The sequence below is a fragment of the Engraulis encrasicolus genome, chromosome 7, assembly GCF_034702125.1.
Source record: "Engraulis encrasicolus isolate BLACKSEA-1 chromosome 7, IST_EnEncr_1.0, whole genome shotgun sequence".
In the NCBI taxonomy this organism is placed as follows: Eukaryota; Metazoa; Chordata; class Actinopteri; order Clupeiformes; family Engraulidae; genus Engraulis; species Engraulis encrasicolus.
This window is the reverse complement of record NC_085863.1, coordinates 3,437,444-3,451,544: the sequence shown is the minus strand read 5'-3', so window position 1 is coordinate 3,451,544 and position 14,101 is coordinate 3,437,444. Positions and strand designations below refer to the sequence as shown.

The window sequence follows — 14,101 nt, the reverse complement described above, 5'->3', positions numbered from 1 at the left end:
TCAATTCTACAATGCATTGCAATGCATTACATTTTGCTCCCGAAATATCCATGGAAGTAATTGAAACTTAAAAAAATTGCCGGATCGATTCTGGAACTTGCCGGATCGATTCTGGATCGTGCATGCCCCGCATTGGATTGTATCGCCGAAACGATCATTATTGACACCACTAATAATCATACACACTTTATGACATTGACGTAATGTTTATGACACATGCATGACTGCGTTGCGACACTATATGACACTGTTATGTTACACATATGACGCCCGCCAGCGTCAAGTAAAGGGTTACCTTTGTTTCTCATTCCCAATCTCAATCTTTAACTAATGCTTGCACACACGCACGCATGCACACACACATTTACAGACTGCTGCTCGAGGGATGCAAGCAGGACAAGGACCATACAGCTACGACTCTCAGGGGAAGAGACTCCGATTTACAGATGACGAGTCCAAAGTCATGAAGAGGCCTGCCTACCTCGACCTCCTGTTCCTGTTCCAAGAGGTAGGCTACAGCCTGTGTCGTATTGGGTACAGGTCTTTTCGTCGAATGGATTCTTGAGAGGGGACCATTCGAACAAAACGTTGGACCATTCGTATAAGGCAGGAAATCTTTCGTCGAGGGCGTTCCGTCTACCGGGTTGAACGTAACGTCCTTAGGTCTTATACGAAAAATCCTCAGGTACTGCACGAAACGCCCCATGCCCTCTACGAATGGTCCAACGTTTTGTTCGAATGGTCCCCTATCAACAATTCATTAGACGAATCGTCTCGAATTCGTTGTATTACATGTAGGCTACTGTATCTAGGTTCCATTTCATTTGCTAACCTCCCATCCTTGCCTTGTGCTTGTGGCCTCACGATGCGAGGAAAGACGGCATTGACAAAGCAAGTTTTATTCAATACCTCGCAAAAGCACAATAAAGTCATTTTTTATTTGCAATCGGGATGTTGAAGATAGAAAATCCCCCCAAAAGTTGTTGTGCCTGTAGGCTGACAGTGGAGAAACGCCCCGTATAGGCTGACAGTGGAGAAACGCCCCCTATAGGCTGACAGTGGAGAAACATTGTTGTTTTCTCCACAGAGGCGAGGACAGGAGGATGTTAGAAAAAAATGAGATGGACCCTTGTTCACATCATGTAATGTGTACACTGCAGCTCATGGGTGCACATGCAGCCTCTAAAAGTTTTCACTTTCTTACTCTGTGACAGGGCATCTTCTACGAGATGAACAAGAAAACAAGCACATGCAAGAAGAGGCCTTTATTGTCGTCGCTCCACCCGATGGAGGTGCAGCCCAACATGACGGATATCGGGGAGATGTATCTGGGCAGCAGAGTGGAGAATGGCCAGGGGATTAGCCTCAACAACTGGGTGATGGTAATACCAGATTATGGTGAGTACTGTACGTCGTATTTAGTGTGGATTGGCACTGCCCTCACGATCCGTTTCGATCACGATTCGGGAGGTAATAATAATTGCATTTGTATAGCATTGTATCAAACAAGGCATGTAACTCAAAGTGCTCAAGAGGCAGTGATTCGATCCGATCCGATTCGATTTGATTCTACAATGCATTGCAATGCATTACATTTCTCCTGAAAGCAAAGCCAATGTTTCATCAGTCAAGATGAGGCAATACAAGTAGTCAGATACCGAGCAACAATTTATTGGCTGTTTTCTGTATCAGTCTGGATAAGTCTGTATCAGTCTTGCAATGCTTTGAAGTACTTTTATTTAATTTAACATTCATTTGCTCCCGAAATATCCACGGAAGTAATTGAAACTTAAAAAAATTGCCGGATCGATTCTGGAACTTGCCGGATCGATTCTGGATCGTCCATGCCCCGCATTGGATTGCATCGCCGAATCGATCATTGTTGACACCACTAGTCGTATTTACAACACATGCTCTTACTGGGGTAGGTTTGTAAGTTAATAACTCAACTTGAGAAAGCCAACGTAGAGGTGAGTTAAGCCTCGAGTTCACTTAACCTACAAACTTAAGGCAACAGGGTAACTTATTTTTTTATGTGTGACTGTCACTTGCCATGTTTACAGTGTGGGTCTCATCTCTCTCCCAATGTCTCCTGTCTTATTGTATCCCTCAGGTGAATTTGTTGTCTCAGTAATTAATAATACTGCCCTACAAAGCAAAAAGGCAGTAACTGCGCAGAGCTCAAAACGGAGTCAGTTGACTTTTAAATGATACTGCAATCCAGTATAAGTGGTTTTTGGGAGATTATTGATATGCAACAGATTTGTTACTTTATATTACCAGCTTTTTGCAGATCAATCATTTTATTTAGCTTTAGACTTTGATATATATGGCATTAAAGCCATAGTAACTCATTTTAAACAGCAATGCAGTTACTGCCTTTTTGCTTTATAGGGCAGAATAGTACTCTACTGTACTGTACTGTACTGTACTGTACTATTCTACTCTACTCTACTCTAAACTACTCTAGTCTAAATTACTCTATTCTACTCTACACTACTCTACTCTCTGATAATATTCTACTCTACTCTGTATTCTACTCATCTCTATTCTATTCTACTCTACTCTACTCTACTCTACTCTACTCTACTCTACTCTACTCTACTCTTCTCTATTCTACTCTACTCTATTCTACTCTACTCTACTCTACTCTACTCTACTCTACTCTACTCTATTCTACTCTACTCTACTCTACTCTACTCTACTCTACTCTACTCTATTCTACTGTACTGTACTCTATTCTACTCTACTCTACTCTACATTCTACTCTGCTTGTATCCCTCAGGTGCGTTTGTGGTGTCCACCAGTACTGGGTGTCTCAGCCTCAGCTCCGTCCTCTTCACCCAGTCAAAGGACCTCCTCATGTTCAGGTAGGCCAACTGCTCTTTTACTGGATTAGAAAAGAAATCTGGGAAAAATCACATAAAATATAAAGATACAATGCAGCACAATTGACATACAATTTGACCGAACGTATAGTTAATCTAAACTGTGATTCGTGTTTAATAATAATAATGATAATAACAAAAGAGCAGTGTCATTTATTGACTGTTTTTGTAGTTCTAACATGCGTTTCAACGTCTGTAATGTTCTCTCCCCAGCATGCTGGATGTCACTAGAGAAGTGAAGGATCCAGCGGTGTTCCAGCCTCCGCCATTTTGTAATGGCGTTCCTCTGGAGTCGGAGGGGAACTCCCTCTTTGGCGTCTTTTTAAACCAAGCCAACGCTCAAGTGTTTACAGAAACCTTCCCAAAACACCGGTAGGCTATATAGGCACATGTGTCGACAGCAGGTTCGAAACCTGAATATTGATGCTAGATAACCAATTAAAAGCATTGTCTGACATCACTGTAAAGTCAACTGGGGAATTAATTAATAGTCGACCCATGTGCAGTAGTTTCCAATAGGGCAATTTCATTAAAAACACACAAGAGTATTTGTCATGGAAAACTTGAAGAATCAAATCAAATTGGTGAAATGGCAGTAGCCTATGGTGACAGAAATAGAAAGCAACAGATGCATCATCACAGGGCTGAGCCCTAGACACCAAATCAAGTTCACTTATAAATGTACATCCTACAGTTAGTTATGCTTCAGTAATAGCAATGCTGGGCTCGGAGATAGCCATGCAGTCTGGACGGCCAGCAAGGCAAGAAAATACCCTTGAGGAGTTAGAGGGAGCTTTACCAATGAGGCACCTAAGTCACGCCCTCTACTTCCTGGTTCATGGGGCAGAGGGAGTCAAAGAATGATTACTGGGCTTGAAAATGAGTGATTTTTGGATTTGTGGTGCATAGGTGGAGGTCCAAGGTTTGGATTGGTGCCAACAAAACACTCATTTTTAAGCCCAGTAATTATTTTTTGACCCCTGCCCCATGAACCAGGAAGTAGAGGGCGTGACTTAGGTGCCCGATAGATGTATGACGTTCATTACAGTATGCCTAACTGTTATGGCAAAATGGGTTTTACTTATACTTCAGACATGTACTGGAAGACGTAACCCATACCATCAATACTGTATATGTCAGGAAAAAAGATAACTCTTTTACATGTCTGAAGTATAAGAAAAAACACAAGTTGAGCTTTACTAGTGTTCCAACCAGTGAGCTGCGCTAGCTGCACTGTGTTACATGCATTACCCTCTACTGCACCTTGCTGCTGTTATGGTTTGTGTTTTGGTTAACCTCAGTCCTACATATGTGGATTATGGTGCCATTGTACCCAAGGTCTTTACACTGCAAGATCTTTACCCAAGGTCGTCACACTGTATGCAGGAGGTATTGATCAATGGCTAAATGTCATGGCATTGCTGTTGTGGGCACATACAGTAGGGCCTATATTACGTGTCTCGCTCGTATTGCAATAAAATGTGTTTCAAGTGTGAAACCCGCTATTGTGATTTCTTTTTTACAACCATAGTTTGTACTGGGTGACTGCTAATGACATTGCAACTCACAGACAGACCGCGGACAGTTTTGGCATGTCTACATTTTCCCTTTAATTTTCCTACAAAGTACAATCTTCCTTAACCTGTACTCTCAGTCCGCACCCTCACTACTTGCACTTGTTGACATGCTATCTGTTCTACCTTTGTAAAAAAAAATGTTTTTCAAGCAGTGGCAGGTTTGGCAATTACTTGCTGTGATTGGGCCCGGCAGTGACAAGAATTGATTCAACAATTTTCAGGCTAAAAGTTCAATTCTCTTACCATTCTACAAAAATAGGAAAGGGAACTGGGTCCTGTATCCAGTTAGTAAAAAAGGGTGCTCATCAAAAAGAACCTGGGCCTCCAAACTTCCATGAAAAGATAAAAAACCCAGGGGCCTGTTCAGATGTCTTTGTCCTGGGCTGGGCAAAAGCTGCCAGTGGAATGGTAAGAGATAAAAAAAAACACTATTTGAGGCACTCCTTACTAAAGTTAAAACGCCTTTATTAAATACTGGCTACATGCCAAAGGCTTTTTAAGTTTAGTAAGGAGTGCCTCAAATAGTGTTTTTTTTTATCTCTTACCATTCCACTGGCAGCTTTTGCCCAGCCCAGGACAAAGACATCTGAACAGGCCCCCGGGCCCTGGACACCTGGCCTGGGTGTCCACACTTGTCGCCCACTTGTTGCAACTATGCTGCTCATTGAAACTGGGCTGCCTATTGCCAAATTTGATCTTTACATGAAAGTTTACGAAGTAATAAACAAATATTTTCGAGTATGGTCCAAGTACAGTCCTTTTTGCTGCTAAAAATGGCTATTTTGGGAAATTCAAAATGGCGGACCATGGAGAAGATCCCCCTTTTCATGTATGAAAAGTGCAATTCTTCCAGTAATAATGAATACTTAGAATTTGATGGTGGTGGTAAGTATTCATGAAAAAGGTAACATTAGTGAATGGGCAGCATGAATTCTGGAAATAAACAACTAAAAATCTCACACAGTGTCCCTTTAAAGTGATACTGTCGCATTTTTGGAAATAAGCTTATTTTACACCTCCCCTTGAGTTAAATAATAGGGTTTTACCGTTCTCCTGTACTTTCAACTGTTCTCTGGCTATGGCAGTGCAAATTTTACCTCCAAGCTAGCAGTTAACATTGAGTCCTATGAGACCAGTTAGCCGCAGCTGGCCTCATAGGACTGAATGTTAACTGCTAGCATAGAGGTGAAATTTGCACTGCCATACTCAGAGGGTGGTTGAAAGTACAGGAGAAAGGTAGAACCCAATCATTTAACTCAAGGAGAGGTATAAAATAAGTTAATTTCCAAAAATGGGACAGTATCACTTTAAGGGTTACTAGGCGAAAGGATGATGTGGAGGTTTTACTTCTAACTTCAACACACAATGTCTCCTTTTTTGCTCCTCCTTTCAAAACACTGTTATGCAACTTCACCCATCACCAAGTCTCAATGGGTGGAGGAGGGGGTGGGTGGAGGTGGTTGGGGTGGTGGTGGTGGGTGGAGGGGGTGGGCGGAGGTGGTTGTAGTGGTGGTGGTGATGATCAGAGGCGATTCTAGGGTCAGGTGGGACCCCAAGCGAAAATGCAAAAGAATGAACATTTGAACCAAAATTGCCACTACTGTGGTAAAGTGTGGGCTGTTATTCACTATCTAGGGGCTTGGGGGCCCCAAGCGGCTGCCTGCCTTGCCTGCCTGGTGGCAAGATGCGCCTCTGGTGATGGGGGTAAATGAGGGTAATGGGGTTGGTAGTGGCAGGACTGGACTGGGGGAGAAATAGGGCACGGGCACTTTAAGCTTAAAGGGCCCCCCCTCATAATTAGCGGCGCAGAACTGACTCACCGGTGGGCGCCGCACCCTCGTGGGCCCCTATTTTGAGACATTTTTTCTTACATTTCTGAACATTGTGGCCCATGAGGGTGCGGGGCGCACCGGGAAATGCCCGCTATGCAAGATGGCCAGGGGCCCATGAGGGTGCGGGGCGCACCGGGAAATGCCCGCTATGCAAGATGGCCAGTCCAGCTCCGGGTAGTGGCCAGATAAAGAGTTGTGTAAGAGGTGGAGGGCTTCAGTCATTCCTCAGTGCAGTTCCTTTTCGGGGTCGTTAGTAACCACCATGGATGCAGTCCGAGTCCGAGTCCTCTGTTTGGCAGTTTGGGGCGTTAGTCTTGTCGGGGCAGCTGAAACAGTCGTGAGAAGTGAGCCGAGTGGACAACTATGCCGTACGTACAGAACATTTATGACTTCATATTGCTACGTACAGTGCATTTACGACTTCATATTGTTATGTACAGAACATTTATGACTTCATATTGCTACGTACAGTGCATTTACGACTTCATATTGTTGCGTACAGTACATTTATGACTTCATAATATTGCCTTTTATATTATTGACTCCATGTTGTCAAATTAAAAAAATATTGTTTCCTTTGACTTCACAAATGAGAGTGAGTGTTTGGAATGTTCTATATATGTCACAGAATTGCGTCGTATGAGTTGCAAAGATTGTGTTGTGAAAGCTTAGTTATGGCCTATTTTCACTGAACAAGGAGTCTGATTCTGCTGCTCTTGCTATGGCAAATAAAGATGTTGTATTCTATTCTTTTCTATTGTATTTTGGCATTGTGTGTGTTTGCACAGATACTATATAATCTGATTGATGTGAGAAATAGTTTGTGAAATCTTCCACATCTGAGATTCTCTGGTGACATTCCTTCTCACTGAGGGACTATTCATTATTAATGATGGGGGTCACCGGAGGAGAATAGGGGAGGATCATCAGGGCCGGATTAATGCACAGGCTAGATATGGCTGCAGCCTAGGGCCCCCACCTGCCAGGGGGCCCCTGATTACCCAAAAGTGAAATCCCCAGAATTGGGACAAGATACAATATTGGAAAATTGATCCACCGTGTTGAGAACAGTAGGCAGACATGTTATGCTGAATTTCTAGCTCGTAATTATGACACTGTGTACGTACATTTTTCCACGAAATTTGCCTTCTGGGGGGCCCCACAGCAACCTGTAGCCTAGGGGCCCCAGGCCATCTTAATCTGGCCCTGAGGATCATATCATTGTTTTCTTTGTTAAGGTTCAACCACATCTCTTTAATGTAAAGGGGATAATAATCGATAGTAAAGAAGAAGGATCACCGCACACTGGTGGACTTTTTAAAATTATTATTTTTTAAATTTAGGTGAACAATGCGTTTCACATTGCGCTTCGTCAGGTTCACTTTGTCATTTGCATACCTCCCACAGGTGAAATAGGTGATTACCGGGTCACATGACCTCACCAGAATACAGTGACAGATCACAATAAAATTACATATAGAAATTCAAATTTCATAACACTAAAGCCACTTTTCATAGGGATACATCAAGTCAAGTCAAGTCAAGTCAAGTTTATTGTCAATTTCTTTACATGCACTGGTCATACAAAGAATTTGAAATTGCGTTTCTTGCTCTCCCATGCAGACATAGACTAATCTAGGTAAGGACATAGACAGTATAGACATAGACAGTACTCATACATGGACATAGACAGTATGGACGTAGACATTGCTCATACAGACATTTAAAGTGCAAGACTGGACAACAGAAGACTTGTAGAGAACATACATTAAGAGGAGGTATTTTGTTGTGCTTTTTCTAAAAGTCCTTTATAGCGTTCTGACATAGTAATACATTTGAGATAATAGAGGTACATTGTACATGTAGGGGTACATTTGGGATAATAATCGGAGCAATGTTTTCTTTTGCTAGCTCCTCCTCCATACACAAGCGGGACTCTGTTTGTGGTGAGTGAGTATGTTTGGGGAATGGCTCATGTTAGATTTACAGTAGGCTACATTAGATAAATGGCCTCCATAAAATGTATTTTCTCTCTATCTCTCTCTCTCTCTCGCTCTCTCTCATACACGCACACACGCACACACACACACACACACACACACACACACACACACACACACACACACACACACACACACACACACATACACACACACACACACACACACACACACACACACACACACACACACACACACACGCGCGTTCACACACACACACACACACACACACACACACATTTACAGACTGCTGCTCGAGGGATGCAAGCAGGACTAGGACCATACAGCTACGACTCTCAAGGGAAGAGACTCCGCTTTACAGATGACGAGTCCAAAGTCATGAAGAGGCCTGCCTACCTCGACCTCCTGTTTCTCTTCCAAGAGGTACGGCAAGTTACTGTGAAAGAGAAATGATAGCCTCTTGGCAAGATGATTCTGTATAAGAGGAATGACAGTCTTTATGCAAAAAGTTGCTGTAGAAGTAACATAAAGAGAAATGCAAGGGCAAATATTTTTAAAGTAGGGATGCATTTCCTTGATTGTTTATTTCTTAAAAATGTTACTGCTACTGCGCTCCATTCATTTTTCATTCACATAAAAATTGAGAAAGCCTCATTTAGAGAGCCCAAAAGTGGGGATGTGAATGCATCAGTGCACCCCCCTTTCTGGCACCTCTGGAGAAATGACAGTCTCCTCTGCAAGTGACCCGTAGAGCTGCTGTCTGTAAAACAAGCCTATTAATGCACAGGCTAGATATGGCTGCAGCCTAGGGGCCCTCACCTGCCAGGGGGGCCCCTGATTGCCCAAAAGTGAAAAAATGACAGGTTATCCTGAATTTCTAGCTAGTAATTATGATACTGTCATAGGGCAGTGCATGGGCTGTAGCCTCTAAAAGTGTTAAAGGGGTATGCCACTATTTTGGGGCTTAATACAGTTAAAATCGTTGGCTGGGGTTTATAAAGGTGGTTAAGTGTCTTATTTTTCATGTAAGCCGTTGTCTTGCTTTACGTTTGCTACACGGATCCATTGACTTTCACTAGCTTAGCGACATGCTCCCTCTTTTAACTTGTCTTAAAGCAAGACAACGGCTTACATGAAAAATAAGACACTTAACCACCTTTATAAACCCCAGCCAATGATTTTAACTGTATTAAGCCCCAAAATAGTGGCATACCCCTTTAACTTCTTATTCTGTGACAGGGCATCTTCTACGAGATCAACAACAGGAAGGGTTCTTGCAAGAAGAGGCCTCTATTGTCATCGCTCCACCCGATGGAGGTGCAGCCCAACATGACGGATATCGGGGAGATGTACCTGGGCAGCCGAGCAGATAGTGGACAGGGGATTAATATGAGGAACTGGCTGAAGATATTACCTGATTACAGTGAGTAGATATTACCTGATTACAGTGAGTAGATATTACCTGATTACAGTAATATTACCTGATTACAGTGAATAGATATTACCTGATTACAGTAATATTACCTGATTACAGTGAGTAGATATTACCTGATTACAGTAATATTACCTGATTACAGTGAATAGATATTACCTGATTACAGTAATCAGATATTTCCTGTTACCTGATTACAGTGAGCAGATATTACCTGATTACAGGAAGTAGATATTACCTGATTACAGTGAGTCGATATTACCTGATTACAGGAAGTAGATGAGGCAGACAGGGAGTCTGTGTGTAGTGTTTATAAGACTTTTATGAGTTTTTCAGTACTGTGTGTACTAGTGTTTATTTATACAGTGTGTAAGTCATTTTTCAGTGTTCAGTATGTGTGTGTTTGTGTGTGTGTGTGTGTGTGTGTGTGTGTGTGTGTGTGTGTGTGTGTGTGTGTGTGTGTGTGTGTGTGTGTGTGTGTGTGTGTGTGTGTGTTTGTGACAGGTGGCCTGTCACAGACCTATGTGTTGACATCTCCATAAAGTCTTCTGATTAATTAGGATATATGCACATGCTTATGTGAAATTCGTGGCCATGTATACTGGTACAGTACAACTATTTACCATGCCTTTACATACAGTATAACTGTGATGGTCAAAATGGACTCATTAGCTAGATCTAGTGCCACATATTCCAAGTGACCTTGTTTTACCTGTCCAATTCAACCAGGTGATCATTCAACCAGCCAATCACCTGGCTGACATGGACAGGTAAGCCAGGTCATTTGGAATATGTGGCACTGGATTATAACCATCACCGTTTACACATATCTGTATGCTGGTATTGGTCCTCTAGTCTTGCAGTCTCCTCATGTCCTGTGTGTCTGTCTCATGTCCTGTGTGCCTGTCCTGTTTCCTGTGTGACTGTCTCCTGTGTCCTGTGTCCTGTGTGTCTGTCTCATGTCCTGTGTGTCTGTCCTGTTTCCTGTGTGACTGTCTCCTGTGTCCTGTGTCTTGTGTCTCATGTCCTGTGTCCTGTCTCATGTCCTGTGTGCCTGTCTCATGTCTTGTGTGTCCTGTGTCCTGTCTCATGTCCTGTGTGCCTGTCTCATGTCCTGTGTGTCCTGTGTGTCCCGTCTCCTGTGTGTCCTGTCCTGTCTCATGTCCTGTGTCCTGTCTCCTGTGTGCTGTCTCCTGTGTGCCTGTCCTGTTTCCTGTGTGACTGTCTCCTGTGTCCTGTGTCCTGTGTGTCTGTCTCATGTCCTGTGTGTCTGTCTCATGTCCTGTGTGTCTGTATCATGTCTTGTGTGTCTGTCTCATGTCCTGTGTCCTGTGTCTTGTGTCTCATGTCCTGTGTCCTGTCTCATGTCCTGTGTGCTGTGTCCTGTGTCTCATGTCTTGCTCCTGTGTCCTGTGTGTCCTGTCTCATGTCCTGTGTGCCTGTCTCATGTCCTGTGTGTCCTGTCTCATGTCCTGTGTCCTGTCTCATGTCCTGTGTCCTGTGTGCCTGTCCTGTGTCCTGTCTCCTGTGTCCTGTCTCATGTCTTGTGTGCCTGTCTCATGTCCTGTGTGTCCTGTCTCATGTCCTGTGTCCTGTCTCATGTCCTGTGTCCTGTGTCTCATGTCCTGTGTGTCTGTCTCATGTCCTGTGTGTCTGTCTCATGTCCTGTGTGTCCTGTGTGCCTGTCCTGTGTGTCTGTCCTGTGTCCTGTGTGTCTGTCCTGTGTCCTGTGTGTCTGTCTCATGTCCTGTGTGTCTGTCTCATGTCCTGTGTGCGTGTCCTGTCCTGCAGGTGGGTTTGTGGTCACCACCAGTTCTGTTGGCTGCCTCACTCTCAGCTCCGTCCTCTTCACGCAGTCCAAGGAGCTCCTGATTTTCAGGTATTTATTGGGGGACTAACTTGGGGGACATTGAGGAAAACTGGGGTGGGGGATCACAGAGTGACGAATATTACTATTTAATCGAGTCCAAGCCCTAATTACTATACAAAATGCAACACCAAAGTTGGCACACTTGTGGCAGTATTTAATTATATTGTAGCCCAATACATACAGCATTATACCTCCACTATATCAGTATAGTTCTATACAGTATTATACAGTATCAAGTAAGTGGAGTATTTCATCTTAAAAGAGGACATTCATCATGTTTGTATTGATGACATATCCCAATAATAGACCTACTCATGTCACATAGGCAACACCAGTATTTGACAGTCATATTGTCCTGCAAGATGTAGATCTACAGTGTGTGTGTTATACTGTCTCTCCGCAGCTTTACCGAGGTCACCAAGGCGATACCTGACCCCGAGGCGTTCGTCCCTCCAGCGGTGTGCGATGACGTGCCTTTGGAACCCGAGGGGAACACCTTATTCGGGGTCTTTCTAGATCAAGCAAGATCTTCACTATTCACCGAACCCTTACCTAAATACTAAGGAGACAAAGATGAGTGGGACACACATCACTGAACAGTAGCCGAGAGGTTGGAGCACACTGGAGCTTAGTTTTTAGGCTTTTATTATGTGAAAACACCCGACTATTCAACCTGTCCGAGATCTTTCTAGATCAAGCAAGATCTTCACTATTCAATGAACCCTTACTAAAAATACTAAGGAGGAAAAGATGTTGGCTATCTGCTAAAGCAATCTGTTATTATTGTTAAGTTTTACCTGGCAGGTTTGAATAGTTGTTGCTAAGTAACTAACCTGTTGTACCATGAGGATATGTGGTTGAAGAGGTGTATATCATTCTTATACACTGTGGAGGAACCTTAATAAATGTGCAGGTGATATGTGGTCACTATGGAGGAACCTTAATAAATGTGCAGGTGATATGTGGTCACTGTGGAGGAACCTTAATAAATGTGCAGGACCAGGTGTTATGTGGTCTCCTTCCCATGGCTGTTTCATGCTGTGACCCTCAATCAACAAGTTAATTGCCAGGGGTCTATACTACAAAGCTGGTTCAGGAGTAAACCAAGTTAAGTTCAGAGGTAAATTATCGAATAGAAGAGCTTGGAGTCCTCATGTTCGAAAATCACACACACACACACACACACACACACACACACACACACACACACACACACACACACACAATAACACACACACACACACACACACGTGTGCGCACGCGCGTGTGTTCGGTTGGTGTGTGCCCTACCAAAGAATACGCAGAGAAATGTCTCCCTCTTGTGGTCAAACTCGGCACTCTGCATGCCAAGGCTGGCTCGGCACTCTGTTCATGGATGCACTTCCTGGGTGGAGTGAGTCGAAGTCGAAGACTTGTCATTGGCGTCATATGTATGACATAACAGTGCCATAATAGTGTCAAAACAATGTCATGACACAGTCATAAACACAATGTCAATGTCATAAACGTTTTATGATCATGAAAAGTTTACATGGTTAGGCCTGTCTTTGCCATAACCGAATTTCACTTAATGACAAAGTCTTAAAATGTTGATGACATTGACATAATGTTTTTGAACACAAGGTGCCTTGCTCAAGGACACTTCAGTCATGGAGATGTAGTGTGAGGTCAAGGGGGATTCAAACCTGTAACCCCCAGATTGAAAAACCAACTCAGTGTTATGACGGTGTTATGTCATTCATATGACGCCAGCGTTGAATAAAGTGTTACCCAGCTCGTTAATGTATCACCACCATTACAAACCTGTCATTGAAATTAAGTGTTTTTAACGATGAGAATCCTGGGTTCCATTTCTTGAAAGCGTCTTTGCTATCGTCGTTAGCAAAATCCTCCGTAAGAGTGACTCAACTCTCTCTCGACAGCGACGCTCACCACTAAATCCAAGGAAACGGTAAGGCGGTCTTAAGACGGTTAGCAACGTCAATAATCGAGAAACGGACTCCTGGTCGGCATGGGAAAATGGAATTAGAATCTTCCTGCTGATGACATATCTCCACGACTCTGTCCCCAAGCAGCAGGAAGGAAGATTTCATTTTGGCATCCATTTGGCAAACTAAACTTTTCTGAAATCTACTTTTCCTGAGTGTGCCAATGCATTCATATGGTTTTACTGTAATTAGCCTCAGCAATATACAGTATTTCATCCATATATTTTACAGTACATAGTCTTTGCTCAGACTAATAAAAAAAGGAAAGACGGGCATAAATACAGAGCTGATGCAGAGCAGCTTTCTTTCTCTCTCTCTCTCTCTCTCTCTCTCTCTCTCTCTCTCTCTATATATATATATATATATATATATATATATATATATATATACAGCTGCGCCAAAAATTGAGAGACTACTTCTAAATGTTTGAATTTCGAAAGAAAATATTGACATTTAGATAATTTAGGGGGATAGATAACACATGAGATGCAATGTTTCCAAATCTAAAAAAACCCCAAAGAAAACAAGATGATATTAACTTTAAAACAATGTA

The 14,101-nt window shown here is 42.9% G+C and overlaps 2 protein-coding genes across 2 annotated transcripts in view; both read left to right on the top strand.

The window, feature by feature from the left end:
* Positions 1 to 3,685, top strand: part of LOC134452355 (ependymin-like) — a 4,444-nt gene extending 759 nt beyond the window's left edge. Inside the window, exons 3-6 of the mRNA XM_063202708.1 lie at positions 371 to 508; positions 1,215 to 1,398; positions 2,786 to 2,870; positions 3,102 to 3,685. Coding sequence (XP_063058778.1) covers positions 371 to 508; positions 1,215 to 1,398; positions 2,786 to 2,870; positions 3,102 to 3,264 — 570 coding nt within the window. The 3' untranslated portion in view covers positions 3,265 to 3,685. The remainder of the gene's footprint in view (positions 1 to 370; positions 509 to 1,214; positions 1,399 to 2,785; positions 2,871 to 3,101) is intronic.
* Positions 3,686 to 6,556: 2,871 nt separating this feature from the next.
* LOC134452356 (ependymin-like) lies at positions 6,557 to 12,548 on the top strand. The gene is made up of 6 exons (XM_063202709.1): positions 6,557 to 6,641; positions 8,209 to 8,243; positions 8,544 to 8,681; positions 9,498 to 9,681; positions 11,482 to 11,569; positions 11,964 to 12,548. Exons 1-6 carry the CDS (start codon positions 6,560 to 6,562, stop codon positions 12,121 to 12,123), a joined length of 687 nt encoding a protein of 228 aa, XP_063058779.1. The 5' UTR covers positions 6,557 to 6,559; the 3' UTR covers positions 12,124 to 12,548.
* Positions 12,549 to 14,101: the final 1,553 nt, after the last annotated feature.